The following is a 17,002-nucleotide window of genomic DNA, read 5'->3' on the forward strand; positions in this document are numbered from 1 at the left end:
GTTGTAGTCAACAATCTTGTATAGACCCAGTCTATACAGAAGTCAACGCAGATGATTGTTTTTTCCTCTTTTGGATATAATCAATTATAATTTGTGGTTATAAGAATGATATGCGTCACAGGCATCATCGATATTCTCTCCCATTTAGATATCAGATAGCAGATATCATTACTATCCTCATTACATAACTGTAGAAATACACATATCTACACTTGTAGAATAGTCTTACAGTGTTAATAAAATAGTAATAAAAATACTAGTCACTGAAAGCTGCAGTAATTAAGCCATGAGCCACTGAGAAATGTGAACTACAATAACACCTCCCCTTCATCTGCACTTCACAAACACATCCTACTTGATGACAAAGTAGTTTATGCCAGAACTAAAGGTGTGAATAAGTTTTACACTAAAGAGAGATGATCCAGTGATGCTGAACTATGAACCACTGGTTCCCAATGCTGGGCCCAGATTCACGAAGCGTCTCAGAACAGGAGTGCTGCACCAAGATCTGCTCCTCTCACTAAATCATAGTAAATAAAAGTGAAATCTGAGAAGTTCAGCGGTACTGCTGTAAGAAGCTTTGTGAACATGGGTCCTAGTTTAGTGTTTACTCTGCTCTAACACACTTTAAGAAAGCGTTTCTTGAATGAGGGGCGTTAGAGCAGAGTCAAACACTATAACAGTGCTGCTATAGGAGCAGGGCTGAGAAACACCGACATAACTACAGAATCTCTGCTGTGTCATGTCGTTATTTAAATAAAAACTAAAATGGCTGATTAAAACTTAGTTACTGCAGCCTTTGAGAGAAATCCATGACCTGATAAAACTGAGAGAAGACGTTTTATAGATTTGTGTATGGGGCTGAAGACCACCACATGTGGGTCTGAAAGCTATCTACACACAGAACCAGTCCAGACACGAGAACAAAATTGAACAGAAAGCAGTATTTTGGTTGCTGAAGATCACATAAATTAGAATCTCTACAATATGTAAAATAATGTTGGTTAAAGTGAAAAATAAGATTCTTTAAAACAGTATACAGTAAAAGAAAAAGAAGGCAACACATACTTTTGGCTTTGGAAACAAACCTATTGAAAATGTCATAGATAGAGAAGCAGAATCGACTGAGGCTTCATAGGCCCGAGGCAGAGAACTTAAGAGCTTACAATAACGGTGTTACACTGCATCAAGGGTGCACAGGTTTCCACATTAACACCTTTTTAAGTGCAAAATAAATAATGCAAAAATCCCTATCCTGTAATCCAACGGATTTGGTACCATCTTAAACTTGTAGAGATATGATAAACTAAAACAGACCAAAAGTTCCTGAAACAAACGATGGGCGTGATAAAACACTACACGACTGAGCGTCCTAGAGCTACGGACAGATTCAAATGAATATAACTGCTTTAACATCAGTCTGTTATTAGGGTACACAGCATTGTCCGTGTAGATATCAGAGAAGGTATAATGTATTTAGGACCGTTCCAGCTGTCTTCTTGTGCCTGCCTCTGGTAGAAAAAACAACAACAGCAGCTCAATTTGAAACACACACCGGCTGTGAACACACAGGAAGATATCTTGGGAAAAGGTATTTCACATAAATGCTCAAGTTTAAAGAACGATTACGTACTGGAGCGACTCCGTTCCATCTTTGAAGGATTTGGATTTTAAGGCTAATGTTAAACACGTTCACCTCAAAGAAGTGCTTTTTCACGAGACCAATTTTGTTTAGGTAAGCAGTATGTTTGGTAATATACATACAGGCAAAAGTTGTGCTGATTTGAAGGGAGGGGCAAAAATAAGAAATAATTAAAAGGATAAAATTCTATGCGAGCAGAAGGCTTAGAAAGGATGCCAACAGAAACCAGTTGTTTTTATATGCTTGATTTATAATGCTCTGCATGCATGCGCGAGTACGCTCCACTATCACGCTGTTATCAAATGGTTCAAAATTTAAATTAAACGGCAAAATTTCAAATTTCATTATTGCACACAATGAGGAGAAGCAGTGACACCATTTCAGAGTTGGAATATCGACCCATAACCCATTATTTAAAATTCACCCAAAGCACTTTGAAAACATTCAATTATCTGAATCAGCATGATAAGGTGTTTTCGGAAGAAATACCCTCATTAACTCAACCAATGGGATGCCCTTCAATAAAAACAAAGGTTTAAATAATACTTTTCAGTTGTGCTTAAATATACAGTGAATGCTTGCATAAGTGCTTATTAAGCAACAACATTTTGATTTGAGTGAGGACCTGTAAGAGGCTTAAGTTACAGAAGGATTTATTAACCTGTGCTTTCCTATGAGGGCCTTTATATCCCAGTTTCAACGGTCTGCTTGTATGTGAACGTTCCTGCCAAAAATTAATTAAGAGGGGAAAGCAAACATACAAAAAGAAGAATCCTTAATGATCCAGTAACTGAAAGATCACTGCTACATTAAAACTGTGCATATTTCATACAAAGTTAAAAGGATTAAAAAGACTAACTCCTCTGAGCACTGTTCTGGTTACTGGTTTGTGTTACATGCCCCTCGCCTCCTCTTCCTGCAATGGCGGGTGCTGATTGGCAGTATCCAGGTCCAATAACATGGCAGCATCATTTATTTTTAACACCAAAAGTGGTATTGAGGTTTTGGGGGTTAAGAATGGAAGCGGCAAAAGTGGGTTTGACCAGGTTTTTGTCTGGCTTCGTATTAAAAGCCTTCAGATCGGTCCATTGGGTGTGATTTCAGAGGGTGCATCAACTCTGCGGAAAAAAAAAATAAGAGGGGGGTGTGAGAGAACAAAGGAAGACAGCAGTTAACAAGACCTTAATACCATTCCTTTAAAAACATTAATACGGCCTTATTATGTTCAAGTCTAGCTTTGAAGCTTGTAAGGGAAAAAAGAAGCATTAAATCTTGTTAAAAACAAACTAAAACATCATGCTTTTCACCTTCCCATTATATAGCTTCCATCTGTCGCATAGGACATTAGCTGAACTCCCTTAATGATTAATTCTTTAACAGACAGACTGTCCATCTTAAGACTAAACTTTTCCTGAACTATGAAACATGTTCTCAATTTTCACCATCCTTGACATTTCATTGTTCTACACAACTCAAATACTAAGCACTTAACTGAGATCAGGTCAGATCAAGTAAGACAGAATAAACAAATCTAAGAGTAAGGCACCACTATGAACATGTTGGTTATGAAAGTTTACATTTAGGAAAATAAAAAATAAAAAAATAAAAATACAATGTTGGAAGAGCAACTCATAATGAACCAGTAAAAACGAACCAAAACATGAACTGTGTCTGTTTATTCTTTGTATTAGGAGAAAAGAAAAAAAGTGATATCTAGTCATGATAAGGATAAATACGGTCACATAGCCCCCTAGTTCATCCTTTTCAATATGTTAACAGTTTGCTGTACAAGGCTCTCTTTAAATAGTCTGCCTTCTTTAAGTGAAGAGAGCTAACAGACAAGCCAATCAAAAGGATCAGCAGATAACTTGGCTAACAGGCTCCGACAATCATATTTAAAGTCAAGCTTTAAGTTCAAATCTTTACTGAAAAGTCACTGTAAGACTGCTACAGAGGGGAAAAGGCTTAGTTACCTAAATGCCTGTTACAAGCCTCAAATATCTGTGTTTAAGCTTAAGCTGCCAAAATATATTAATGTCCACCACTGTTAGCTTAAGCAAGTGACACAGTACATGACCTTTACCCTGATATTAGCCCGATTCACAGTCTGGCCGGGTCTGTGCTGGTTGGCTCTAGTCTGCAAATTTTGGGCCAGTCGGAGTAGACAGTTGGAAGAAATAATAGAGTAGCATGCGAAGGGCACAGAATCAGACTTACCGCCTCTCATTTGCGTTTCAAAGCAGTTAGACTGTATCAAATTTTTTTTTTTTTGACCTGACTTTGAGCGTCATCTAGTCATGTAAATCTTCCAACAGCCAATGAAAAATGACAGCGCAAAAGTAGTTACCGCAAGTAAACAAAGAAAAAAGGCACTCACATATGTAGCGAAGTATTTACTGAGCTGAGTTTAAGGCACAAGCACAGCTGATTGCATGTGCATCTAAAATTCTAAAACCTACTGCATTAATCAGATTTACAGCCACCCTCACTTAAATATGTTTTACCTGTTGCTTCTTTACTGTGTCGGTGCAAACGACAGTGAAAAAACTGTCAAGTTCTGGCAAGATCTTTACATGTGCACATGGTAGCAGGTTTACCAAGGACTCTTACCTCTTGTCTGTCACAGTGGTGTTTTCTGAATCGCCTTTGGGTGCCTCAAGCTCTGTAGGTGTTGTTGACTCTGTGACCTTAGGGGCCCCATCTGTAATAGTGAGCTTCTCCATAGATTCAGCAGGCACCTCACTACAAGGCCACAAGACAAGAAACTGTTATATAAGACTCAAATGGCTGCTCGAGGCAGTGAGGCAAGTTTATTTGGTTCTGTTCACTCACTCACTCATTTATTTGTTCATAAAATGTACTGCAATTATTTGCAGCCACTATGAGTGCACATCCAGAGCTGGTACCCAGGTAGTCCCCAACATCCCCAAACTTCAGTTACTCTGTGGCTTTAAAGAACAAATTGCTTACATCGTGTCTCTCCCAAAACTGATACAATACCGTACCTCTGGGTTGCTGTTTTCTGACCGGTGGCTGTCTTAGGAGAGCCCTCTGTCTTGTCATTTCCCATCTCTTCTTCACTGTCTGAGCCACCAGAAGAGCTGCTATCTGAGGCTACCAGAGGAGCCTTCCGACCTCTACACCCCTCCCATTCTCCTGGGCCTGAAGAGAGGTTTTATTTATTTACATTTTTTACTAACTGTATTTACATAGGCTGAGAAAGAAAATACTTACATTTCTTCTCTTGGCTCTGCTCTGGCTGGCTCTCTGAGTTACCGGACTCTGAGCTGCTGAGACAGAAATTCAATGGTTACAAAAACAAAAACAGTGTATATAAAGTAACTATGCATTACCATATGCTGTAGACATGGTGTTTATTTCTTTTCAGTTCAAAAATTAACAACATATGTAATTTTGGTTTGTCTTGTGTTATGTAGTTAATGATAAACTGTATTTAACTATCTCAGCACATTGTGCTTGTTAATCACATACCTTAAGATCAGAAATATTGAACCATAAAGGTTTCATAGGTCATCTGTGTCTATTTACTGATAATTACACATAACTGTCCTTATTAAGAAAAAGTTTGGAGAAATATGTGCTGCTAATAGGGATAGTTGCTTGACTCATTACGCAAAACATGCTCACTGCTTTAGAGTTTCTAACCAATGTCCCAAGGTGATCACACATACACTGAATCTTGCCCAAGAAGTCTTATCTACCAACACAGGTGTAACTGTCTGGTATATGAACATATAAATGTACATTTTTACTTGTAATAACGTTCTCATTTCTGGCTGTAGCAGGTTTACAGTGAGAGTTTGCTAGTTTGAACCATGCCTTTCAGCTTACGCAGAAGAGATTGTATGACTGCAGAAGGAGAGACTGGCATTCTGGGAGGCTTCTGCTTTAAGCTAGAAGCAGAACCCCCCTGAATGAACAAAGACAAAAGAATAGTGTATTCAGGGTTTGAAAGGTAGTAGAAGACACCTAGAAGTATGAAATCCTGATTTTTAAATCATGTTATTTGATTCAAAAAGAACTTCGATTTCACATCTTTGTGCAAAAGAATGAACACACACACACACACACACACACACACACACACACACACACACACACACACACACACACACACACCATCTAAACCACTTATCCTTCTGGGTCGCGGTGTGCAAAAGAACAATAAAACCATAAACAACGGAACAATAAAACCATTTTCCAGCTCTCTCATGTTCTTCATTGCTATTTTTTATTGCACCTAGAAAAGGCTAATGCCTAGGTTTAATAACACTGTCTCAGCTTACCTGCAGAAAGGCTGGAACTCCGTGAAATTGGCCCAACCCGTATTCCGCTGCTCCTCACCGCCCCGCTCAGAAGCAGAAGCCCAGGAACTGGAGGAGCGGTCCTCTGCCTCCCCAAAACCTGCTGTCCAGCCAGGATCTAAACCACACACAGATATAAAAACATACAATTTTATACTCCAAGCTATATTCAGAACGAATGTTACCTGAACCCTGGAGGCTCAGTAGCCAAGCACTCTTTAAGATGAAATGTTTGGTGAGGAATAGCTTAGAGCAGTGGTCTCAAACCCTGGTGCTGGAGAGCTACCTTCCAGCAGAGCCTAGTTCCAACCACAATTTGCCACACCTGCTCCAGCTAAGAAATCTATTCCCAGGTCCATGACTGGCTGGATCAGGTGTATTAGAATTAAGCAGCTTATTGTATACAGGCTGGAACTAAACTCTGCAGGAAAACAGCACTCCAGGACCAGGGTTGGAGACCACTGGCTTAGAGAAAGACTTACTCTGTGGAGTCTGTGGTGACCCCGTCTTCTTGCTGGTTGCTGTTTGCGTGGAGGGCTGAACGGCTCCTTCTTCGTCTTCCTCCTCCTCTGAGGCCGACCCGCGGCCCCTTTGTCCATTCCTCACAGGACCCTTAGGTGAGCTGTCTGAGGACGAAGACACCCCAAACCTGAGAGAGAGGTATCGTAGTCATTAAGGATATATGGATGGAAATAGATGTATACATAAAAATAAAATCTCGAACACTGATCAGCCATAACATTAAAATCAGATACTTGTTCCTACACTCATTGCCCGCTTTAGCTCCATTTATCACAGGCGCTTACCATACATATATATATATATATATATATATATATATATATATATATATATATATATATATATATAGTAAGATGAACTACTGTCACTCTGCATCTACAAGACAGACCAACTGCAGATCTATAAAGTGCACCTGTATGGTATATGGACCTTATAAAATGAACAAAGACTGTAGATACAAGGTAGACATCCTTAATAAAGTGGCTGGTTTGTGTATAATTACTATTTACTGTACTAATACTTAACTAATAATACTAATAACATAACTCATGCTAATAACATTGCTCATAAACATTAATCAACAAATCTACAGCTTTAACTTTAGAGAAACAGTGGAATACCTTGATCGGGATTTCACTTGAGTTGCATAGTTTATCTCTTTATCCTCCCAAATGTCCTCTTCCTCTTCACAGTCATCAAACTGCTGTATTCTCTCTTTGAAACATGCCTCAAAGGCAGCAGCATTGGCCTACAATTACAATTGCATTTTCAAACACTAACTACAGCTCATCAAGATTGAAATTTAAATGAATTAATATATGCTTGACACACACACCCACAGGCACTTACACTATTATCATCTGCATCAATATTGAAGTTAATCTCAGCAATCCGATCAAAAGTAGCACTGAAAGAGAAACCAAAGATAAACATTTGATGACTAAGACTGCATAAAGAAGAGATGAACATGAATGCAACAAAATGACCTTTTGATAAAGATTTTTACTATACATTTTTAGTAAGCCATTCTATTCAAAACACTGTAAAGAGTGAAGCTACACTATATGGCAAAAGTAAGTGGGCAATCCAAATATGAGAGTTTGGCTATGTTCCAAAATCCCCACAATTTTCAGGAGAATTGAGACAGCAGAGGGGAACCAGCTCCATATTAATAGCCATGTGATGGACGACATATTTGGGTGTCAACACACCTTTAGCCATGTAGTGTATATCAGATGCTTTCAGCCAACAAGGGATCAAAATAAATATTTGCACAAACACAAAACACTGAGTCAGAAAACAGAAAACTCACTTGATGTTTTCATCATGTTCACTAAACTCCTCATCATTAAAGCCAAACTGATCAACAAAGTTGGCAGTCATCTGCTGGATCTGATAATCAGAGAATGCCTGGAGGGGAAATATGAAATAATGAGGGGGAATAAAGAAAAGAACTTGAGTGGTCAGTTGTGATCAGAAGATTCAACATTCTTACGATATTCCAAATTATACATGACTGCCAGAAAACTACAAAAAAAACTACACACAGTCACTGATTGGTTATCTTTACCTGTTGGATGGACAGGTCATTAGGGAAGGGGCTCTCCATGTCATCATCCTCACTGGAGGAATGCAGATTATGGGTGCTCACCTACAACCAGGCAAGACACATGAAGCAACAGTCAAAACATCAGGATGCTATTCATCTGGCACAAAATGAGAGCAAGGCTACAGTGTTACCACAAAATACATTAACACATATTAGCATATTGTTTAACTGCACTAACCAAAGATTGTTTTCAATAATGGTTACATTCACTTTACCATGTTAGCACAAATCCGATTTTTTTGCCTTAATGTGTCCCAGATCCTTTCTTTTTTCTTTTTTTAAAGAACTGTGCGAATGCACAAACTTTGAGATCAGATATGTATCTAATTTGTGACCATTTAACCTTAATGAGAATGGTCAGATTGGAATCAGTGTCCCCCCACCCTTGCATGCACACTTTACAGTTATTATCCAATGTTTAGGGCCCTCTGATGTCCACAATGTAGAGATTCAAGTACAAACATGAAGTTGCATAAAATTTGGAGATTTGGGTAGATTACAAAAACTTCTAAAGATGTTAAACATTTTGTGTAAATTGTCCTTGTGGCATCTGGATTAATGTGTTGACATTTGCATTTATTGGATCCTGCTGATGTAGGTTAATTTCCTACTAATAATTCAATTTTTTGAAGAATCTTTAACCTACTATAAATGTTCTAAACTAATTCATTCAATTATGAATTTCATTTCATAATCTAAACTTTGCTGTCACTGGATGTTATTTCAGCATTTACAATAAAAAGAATGCAATGTGCAATTTCTCTAGTCATGTGTTACTGTAGTTTTTTTAACACAAGAATTAAAAAATCTGAGTGAGAGCTGTTCAGAGAAAATGATCTTTGTGCCAAGTTCGTTCATTTGTTGGTGTCATTCCTGATACAAGTGGATTATTTAGGCGATGTGCACGAGGGTCATTTCAGTGCAGAAGTGTGTTCACACTGAAAACACAGTCACTTACAGGGACGTAAACCATCAAGGCAGAAAGATCGGATATGAGCATTAAGCCTTCTAGTGTAATGTAGTATATACTGTCTTCTACAGTGTTTTATGAATGCTAATTCTGTGTGGGCTTTGTACCAAGTCAACGGTGTTTCTCCTGTTTGTTTCTCTCAGAGTTTCACCTACAAAACTCTCCCAACGCCCTCTGCAGTCCTCAGGCAGTTCTGTGAATAAATGAAGATAAAAGTTCTTGCAGCACACTAAAAAATACTACAGATAAAATGATATATAGTGTCATTCCTATATAGATCAACCAGCAACTAGTGAAAATAAACTATACATTTATAAATAACACAAAATACGCAACACTGAAGCTCATGCAACACACCCACACATGCAAACCTACCTTTAATCAAATCACTAATTTGAGACTGCACCTGTCCTTTCTCCAGGTTCTGAACCACAGTGTTGGCAATTCTAGTCAGATGCCCCATGTTTCCTCTCCTGGTGCCACCTTCAGCCCTACAGAAAACAATAACACAGTTGTCAAGCACAAGTAGAAGAGCATTTATAACACAGACATCCATAACTAAAATAACCATCAAGTGAAAATCTCAAGCAGCTCATACTGAATTCTGTCATTTTCCTCCCAGGCATCCAGGATCCTTTGCACCAAGCGGCACTGCTGGAAAAGCTAAAGAATGCACAAAGACACAAGACAAAGTAATAGCATCACTAAGAGCATATAGAAAAAAGAAATAACACAGAACTTACTACATATGGGGTGCATTAACTGCTGTAAATAAGTATATAACTTTACAATCATTACAATTTCACAGCAGGTATGCCTTTGCTACCATGAAAGAAACAAAATACAGAGGTAGGGCAGGGTGATGGGGTGATGCAAACGGTAATTGTTGATGACTGACAAGTATCTGACCACTAATCCTAGACAGGTGAGGGGGGGGGTGTTGGGAAAGGATCTAGATGGGCGTAATTTAATTTTAACTGGCTTGCCAAAAAATATGAAATGTTTACATGTATTTACAAGTTTCATTCGCATTTACTGTTATAACCAACTTGTTTTACAGGCCATTAATAAGACATTAGGCTACGAGCTATATGTAATCTTACTCTCTTATTCATCATGCTTAAACAAAGAGTTATCAATAACCATGAATTTTTTCTTTTTTTGGCAAAAATTTTGCCATATCTAATCATCATCACCCAGCCCTACACTGAATGCTGCGGTAATTACATTGACCACCAAGGCATCGTGAATGGGTGTGTGTGCTGGGTCTGCATTGCTATTCTGGCCTGAAGTCCCCTCCTCTTTCTGGCTTTCGGAGCTTTGAACAGGTTTCTCATCGTGGTTCTGAAGAGTTGGGGTCTGGAGACCCGTGTGAGCAGAGTGGTTTAGAATTGACGCCACACACAGCTCCACTTGGAAGTGCAAGAAGTTATTCCAGGTGTATTTAAAGAATAAATCCTGCAAGCAGAAAGGAAAAGAGTCAGCAATTTTAAACTGGTTTGTATTTTCAAAGGGAAGTCTCACCAAGACCACAGGATTTTTTCAAAGGGAGGCCATGCATTACAATATGACAAAAAAGGAAATTAAGAAAAACAGGAAAATTCTTCTGTTGCACCAACTGAATGTAAGTTCAAGTGCAAGTCACCGTGTAAATTTCAGTTACACCACAAGCATTTAATTGGTAGAGCATAAAATGATCACTGTTGTACAGAACTGTTTTTCACTGACTGCAGCCAAGTAACGTTTCTGCCGTAAATGGAAATTACTACAGCCATGATCAAGACACAGTAAAGGGAACCAATACTGGTCTTTTGATATTATATGAATGAGTCGGAATTTAACCACTGACTGGCATTCAACTATCGAAGAGCAGTCTGACAAGCTTGCGAAACGTATGTACTGCTTTACTCCCAGCCGAGGCATAATAACAGAAACAGGGGTTTCTTACATGGCAAACTAGATGGCTACTTTGATATGGATACTTTGATATTCAATTATTTATGTGAAAAGCTGTAACAATAAAATGTTTGCACAATAAAACTGTTTAGATAATATGTAATTGCATTCTAAGCTAAATAACCAGAACTACATAGATAGCTAGCTCATGTATGTAATGCAGTGGCAGGATGAGCTGCGAAAATGTTCAATAGTTTTTCGAAGTAGCTACTAAATAATTCTAAATAACAAAAACTGATAGAGTTTAGAATTAGCTAGTGATGTTTGTAATGGTAACATCAGCTCATTCTGACAAATCCGTTTCATTTCAAACAGGGCATTTCTCAGGGAGTAGTTCAATTTCAATCAACATGACGTTTTCCTATCCCGTTGAAACTATTTTACCTGTTGCAACCATTTAAATTTTAATATTTTTTAAACTTGAACATAGGGGCAATTTACCTTCAAACTAGGCTACAATTGAACTTTTGCTCAGCTGGTGCAATTGGCAACCTTAGATTAAAGTAAAGAGGAGCAAGGATTAAATATGAAATAAGAGAGTGGAAGGAACTTAACAACAGGCATGAAGGTATAATAATAAGGTCGTGTTGTGTATGGTGTGTATGCAGGTAATGCTTAACCCTCACCAGCAGCAGGTCCATGGTGTTAAGCCTGCAGAGCTCCTGGCAGACGTTGTGGTCACTGGTCTGCAGCAGGGAGGCCACCAATCTGGCCACATGAAGGCGGGCGTTCCCCAGCGGTTGCTCCAGAACGCCAACGGTTGTAAGTATTGCACTTTTCTGCTCCATACCATAGGAAAAAAGGGCAGGAATGAAAGGGATGCCAATGTCAGTTCCTTCTAGACTATCCACTGTGTAAATAAGTGTGTAAATACACAATGCAAATATTACCCAGCACCTTAGTTCTGAATAACAGACTCTGTTCTCCGTTTTCCTTCATCTTACCTTAGGAGGGTCCAGTAGGAGTTGCTGGAAGTCTTTTAGATGAGGCTCAATAGCACGTAGAATACTGCCACTGACAGTGTAAGACCTTTCACATCCCTGAGAATACAGTTCCATTAGACCCTCCAGCCTGAAACAGAAGACATAAGCCTCCTTTTATTTTCCGTTTTATGTACTGGTGTGTGTGTACATATCTGGATTAAAGCTTCCCTTAATTCAAAGATCACTGATCAGACTGTGAATCTGAAGGAAAGTTGTATGTGGAGACTCGCCAGTTGACCCTGCTGATTTTCCGCTCACCGTTGAGCACTGCTGAGCCAACACTGTGGTGAAAATCCATGTCTGCATTGCTCATCCCATTGAAAATGTGTTTAAAATTACAGTGATGAATTTTCCATGTTCAGTGTAAAGCAATGTTGTGTGCGTGTTTAGCATCACCCTTTAACATGGTAAAACCATACAGACTCTTGCATCTCATTGCATCTTATTGAGTTAGTGCTGCTGTCTTGTTTCACAAGATCACAAGATCACAGGCAGGCTTTATGATTTTTGGTAGTCTGTTTTTATCTGCTAAAGTGCTGGAAGACTGAGGCTGTGTATGCACAGTAAGCCTCAAGGACTTCTAACCATAAGGCAAAACAGAGGAGTGGACTAGGGCCGTTTTGTTTTCACAATGCACAAATCAATCGGACCACACAACAAACTACAAACAAACTATATTGAGACCACCTCGAGGGTTTGGTTGGTTTTTGAGGCTGTTTAGAGGGGTCAGAGTTCGTTTGACATGTTCACATGTGCACAGAAAACCACTTCAGGCGCTGAAACGGTCCAAGTGTGAAAAAGTACTAATGCAATCAGAGATACAATTATATACATGCACAAGACAGGAAGAGGCTACAAAATAATGACCAAGAGTATGGATATCCCACTGAGCACTGTTGGATCAACTGAATGAAAGCTGCATCATACCACCCAGAAAAACATCAACAAACACCATCCCAACAGTGAAGTATGAGGTGGCAGCATACTGTTGTGGGGTGCTTTTCCTCAGCAGGGGCTGGGCATCGTTAAAACTGAAGGACAGATGGATGGTGCAAAATACAGGGAGATAGTATTGCTTCAGTCTGCTAAAAACCTAAAGGAAGAAACCTTACCTTTTAGCAAGACCGTGATACCCAGCACAAGGCCAAAGCAACACAGGAGTGGCTGAACAACAAAAAGGTCAATATTCTACAATAGCTCAAGCCAATCAAGAATCTGTGGCACCATCTGAAAATTGCGGTCCACAAACGTCATCCATCCAACCTGAATGGCAAATCTGCCAAGATGAATGGGTGAAAATTACTCCCAAAGAGCATGAAAAGGTGGCAGAAACTCAGTCCAACAGACTTAAAGATGTTATTGCAGCAAAAAGGGGCTCTACCAAGTACTAGCCTAAAGAGGCTGAATACTTATGAAAGCAGCACGTTTATTTTTTTAAATCAGCAGACAAATAATGAATTTAGACTGCACTTTAATAGCATATTGGACTGCAATTAAAAATAATAGGTAGAATAATCTGGGTGTCAGTTGCAATCTAGACAAAGCTGATGACTTAAGGGGGTTGAATACTTTTGCAAGACACTGCGTGTGTGCGCATGTGTAATATATAAACAGAAGAGAGAGATTAGATATGTAGAAAGGTAGACAGGTAGCTCCACTCACCCTGACCTCCTTGACTCCAGTAAGGTAAGAAGCACTTGAGTTCCATTGACAACAGAAGCTTCGCTCTTCTCCCCCTCAAACATGCTCTTTAGAAGTTGCGCCACATTCTCTTCTCTAAAGATAAATAAAACTATTATTAGTAATCCTTTCCAAGAAATATGTTCAACACAACTTGGGATTTAATTACAACTTGATTACACAAGTTTACTTGATATGTAAATGAACAAAACAAAAATTCAATATCTCAGAGCTTATTTCACTCATTAGGCTTAACCCACTCATTAGACTTAACCCAAGTCAGGTGTACACAATTAGAGTGTAATACATTATGTGGCCCTTCAAACCTCTCAGGTTGTTGTGCTCATTTAAGCGGATGACTGAGGATCTTACCCTAAACTGACTCTTAAAATCAAGAGGAGACTATGAACACTTTCTGCTCTGAAACATTTCACAGTAAATAAAGAAACTTAAGAGGAAAACAGGTTGGATTTTACAAGACACTGATCCAAAACATACATCAAATCAACCTTGAACTATTTCAAGAAACGAAAGATTATGGTTTTGAAACAGTCACCAGACTACTGTGATTAGACTTTCAACACGTGCATTGTTACTGTTCAGTTCAAGTCATTTTTACGCTTTGGTCTTCTTAGCAAATCATGTAATCTTCCGCTGATTACATGATTTACCATCACAATAACTGACAGATTAATCTATTAGTAACATAACCAATAGTGACAGCCCCAACACTATATTTATAATGATGAAATATGCATGAAATATTTATAAGACTAATTCCACCAGTATGAAAGGAAAAACAGACGAATCTCATTCATCATTAAATAGTTTGTTTTTAATGCTTTTTAAAAAGCTTGTTTTAACAGAGAAGCAATTCATAAGTTTAGTAACTAATATCTCAGTCTGCTTATATGTAGTCTTTAAAAATCATATTAAGCACAAAAGTACTGCTGTCAGGCATCAAGAAAATATAGATTTTAAAACATTAAGAACTCATTTAACCCCACATGTTAAAAATATAACAGTCCAGCTATGCACAGTGAGGAAGCTTAGGTCTGAGTTACTTATGTTGCAGATTAATAACTTTTTCTGCCTTCTTAACAACCAACCAACCAACAAAAAAAACAAAACAGACTAAAGATCATATCTGTGACACCCAAGCAAACTTACGACTCTAGGACCGTCAATAAAGGGTCTGGCTCCATGGCCTCTGGCATCTGATTGGCCTGGTCTCTACTGAGACGGATGATGTCGGAAAGAGTCTGGGACGCATTCGATTGTCTCTGCAGAAAAACAAGCAACACCAATACAGATGAAAAATGATTACTTCATAACAGAATGTATGTCCTAGCTTTACAAATGCAGCATGTTAACTTTTTGCAGTCGAGAATACAGTAAAGGCAGTTCTAATAAAATACAATTTGTGTGACCAAATTATGTATTGCAAACTACTGATTTAGAAGCAAATACTACAGCACTCGATACACACTGCTCATGCAAACCAAAAAAGCATATCTAGCCAAGAAGTACTGATCTAGCCAAGAGGTCTGTGTCAGCCAGCGATGTCCTCACCTCTTCATCTCTCCCCGTGTGCATGAGCTCAGTGAGCCTCTGGATCAGCCGCTCTTCATTCAGCCACTGTAGATGGAACATAATCTTCAAACTTTGGGCCTTTGCCACATGAGGCAAAATGCTAGAAACAGATGCTTAAGAGTTCACTTCAGTAAGCTTAATTTTGTTGTGCTCAAGTGCACTCAGCAAAAAGAAAACAAACAAAGCAGCAAGCAATCCAGAAGGAAAAAGAGGAGAAGCACGATTTGGTAAGACCGCTAGTAAATGTTCCGATCACCTGTGCCAAAAGTTATGTAATGTGTAATTGCTGAACAAGACAGTAAGGAGAAAACTGGACATGTGAGAATGCTGTAAAAAAGTCAAAATGAATCACAAGAGTCCACCTACAGCTGAAATCACTAGAAAGTTGGTGCTGACAAATGCTTTTCAGCCTCAAGCTGGTCAAATCGTAAGTAATTCATAAACATCTTGCACTGGTAGAACATTGTTTTAAAACAGAAAAACCCATTTAGAAATCCATCCTCTGCAAATGAAATTAAAGGTCATCATATTGAACAATTTCTATAATGAGAAATATGTTTTTTTAAAAGACTACAATCCAAAACATTATGCAAACTTCTTATCTGATCTATTCTAAGAAAAGGGACATCGATTTTAGGTCTGAAGAAGATTTTTAGGTTTGAGTTTTTAAACACCTCAGTGTCACTGCTCGACTGAGAATAGTCCACCAATCAAAAATATCCAGCCAACATTGTCCTGTGACCACTGATGAAGGACTAGAGGATGACCAACACAAACAGCACAGCAACAGATGAGCTACCGTCCCTCACTTTACATCTACAAGGTGGATCAAACAAAGGAGGAGAGTCTAATAGAGTGGACAGTGAGTGGACACAGTGTTTAAAAACTCCAGCTGCACTGCTGTGTCTGATCCACTCATTTCAGCGCAACACACACTAACACACCACCGCAACATCGGTGTCACTGCAGTGGTGAGAATGATTTACCACACAAATAATGCCTGCTCTGTGGTGGGACAGGGTGAAAGAGAGCTAACAAAGTATTCAGAGAAACAGATGGACTACAGTCTGTAGTTGTAGGACTACAAAGTGCACCTTTATGGTAAATGGAGCTGATAAAATGGACAATGAGTGTAGAAACAAGAAGATGGTTACGGCTGATTAGTGCATGCTTAGAGGAAAGAAAATAAACACACAACAATCTGGTCTCTGTAGCTGCCTCAGGCTCTATAAATGGAATGGGGGGAAAAAAAAAGAAGCTAAAAATCATGGAACACAACATTCAACCAATCAGAACAAGGAGGCATAATTACTTCTCACTCATATTGTGTGTCAACATGTAACCATAGCCGTATCCTAGCTATTCAGCTAGCAATTCACAAATCTACCGATGAGACTCACTGTGACAGCTGGTTAGCTGTTCAAAGTAATGATGGTACAAATGAGTGAGAATTTCAACATTTTGGGTCTTTTGGAGGCAGAGGTTTCTTTTTTTTTCTTTAAAAAAGAAAAAAAATATTTGAATATTATCAGTGAGGTCCTGTGTGAAAGCACTATCAGAGAGCAGGAGGGAGTTGAAACGCCACAATTTTGAAGTAAAAGGCTTGTCTGGAAAAATAAGTGCCAGGTGAACTGATGAAAAGAAAGAATACTGTCTACTGTTAGGGTTAAAAAAATGCCAGACATCTGAGTAACCATGTGAAATAAGAAAAGAGTCTAGTCC

The 17,002-nt window shown here is 38.7% G+C and overlaps 1 protein-coding gene across 2 annotated transcripts in view; it reads right to left on the bottom strand.

Annotated features, from left to right (window-relative positions):
* Window positions 1–2,128: 2,128 nt before the first annotated feature.
* Window positions 2,129–17,002, bottom strand: part of ppp6r2a (protein phosphatase 6, regulatory subunit 2a) — a 29,386-nt gene continuing 14,512 nt past the window's right edge. The window contains exons 6-24 of one of the 2 annotated variants that reach the window (XM_036576768.1): window positions 15,260–15,325; window positions 14,858–14,970; window positions 13,670–13,783; window positions 11,969–12,095; window positions 11,651–11,803; window positions 10,296–10,526; window positions 9,667–9,731; window positions 9,444–9,559; window positions 9,176–9,261; window positions 8,060–8,140; window positions 7,802–7,899; window positions 7,339–7,396; window positions 7,110–7,237; window positions 6,450–6,616; window positions 5,950–6,085; window positions 4,877–4,929; window positions 4,648–4,804; window positions 4,253–4,384; window positions 2,129–2,760 (exon numbers count right to left, since the gene is read on the bottom strand). In XM_036576768.1, the coding sequence (XP_036432661.1) occupies window positions 2,718–2,760; window positions 4,253–4,384; window positions 4,648–4,804; window positions 4,877–4,929; window positions 5,950–6,085; window positions 6,450–6,616; window positions 7,110–7,237; window positions 7,339–7,396; window positions 7,802–7,899; window positions 8,060–8,140; window positions 9,176–9,261; window positions 9,444–9,559; window positions 9,667–9,731; window positions 10,296–10,526; window positions 11,651–11,803; window positions 11,969–12,095; window positions 13,670–13,783; window positions 14,858–14,970; window positions 15,260–15,325 (2,124 nt within the window). In that variant the 3' untranslated portion in view covers window positions 2,129–2,717. Of the gene's footprint in view, window positions 2,761–4,252; window positions 4,385–4,647; window positions 4,805–4,876; window positions 4,933–5,949; window positions 6,086–6,449; window positions 6,617–7,109; window positions 7,238–7,338; window positions 7,397–7,801; window positions 7,900–8,059; window positions 8,141–9,175; window positions 9,262–9,443; window positions 9,560–9,666; window positions 9,732–10,295; window positions 10,527–11,650; window positions 11,804–11,968; window positions 12,096–13,669; window positions 13,784–14,857; window positions 14,971–15,259; window positions 15,326–17,002 lie in introns of both variants that reach the window. The other variant, XM_036576767.1, reaches the window with a different exon arrangement.

This window comes from Colossoma macropomum, unplaced genomic scaffold (assembly GCF_904425465.1).
Source record: "Colossoma macropomum unplaced genomic scaffold, Colossoma_macropomum, whole genome shotgun sequence".
Lineage (NCBI taxonomy): Eukaryota > Metazoa > Chordata > Actinopteri > Characiformes > Serrasalmidae > Colossoma > Colossoma macropomum.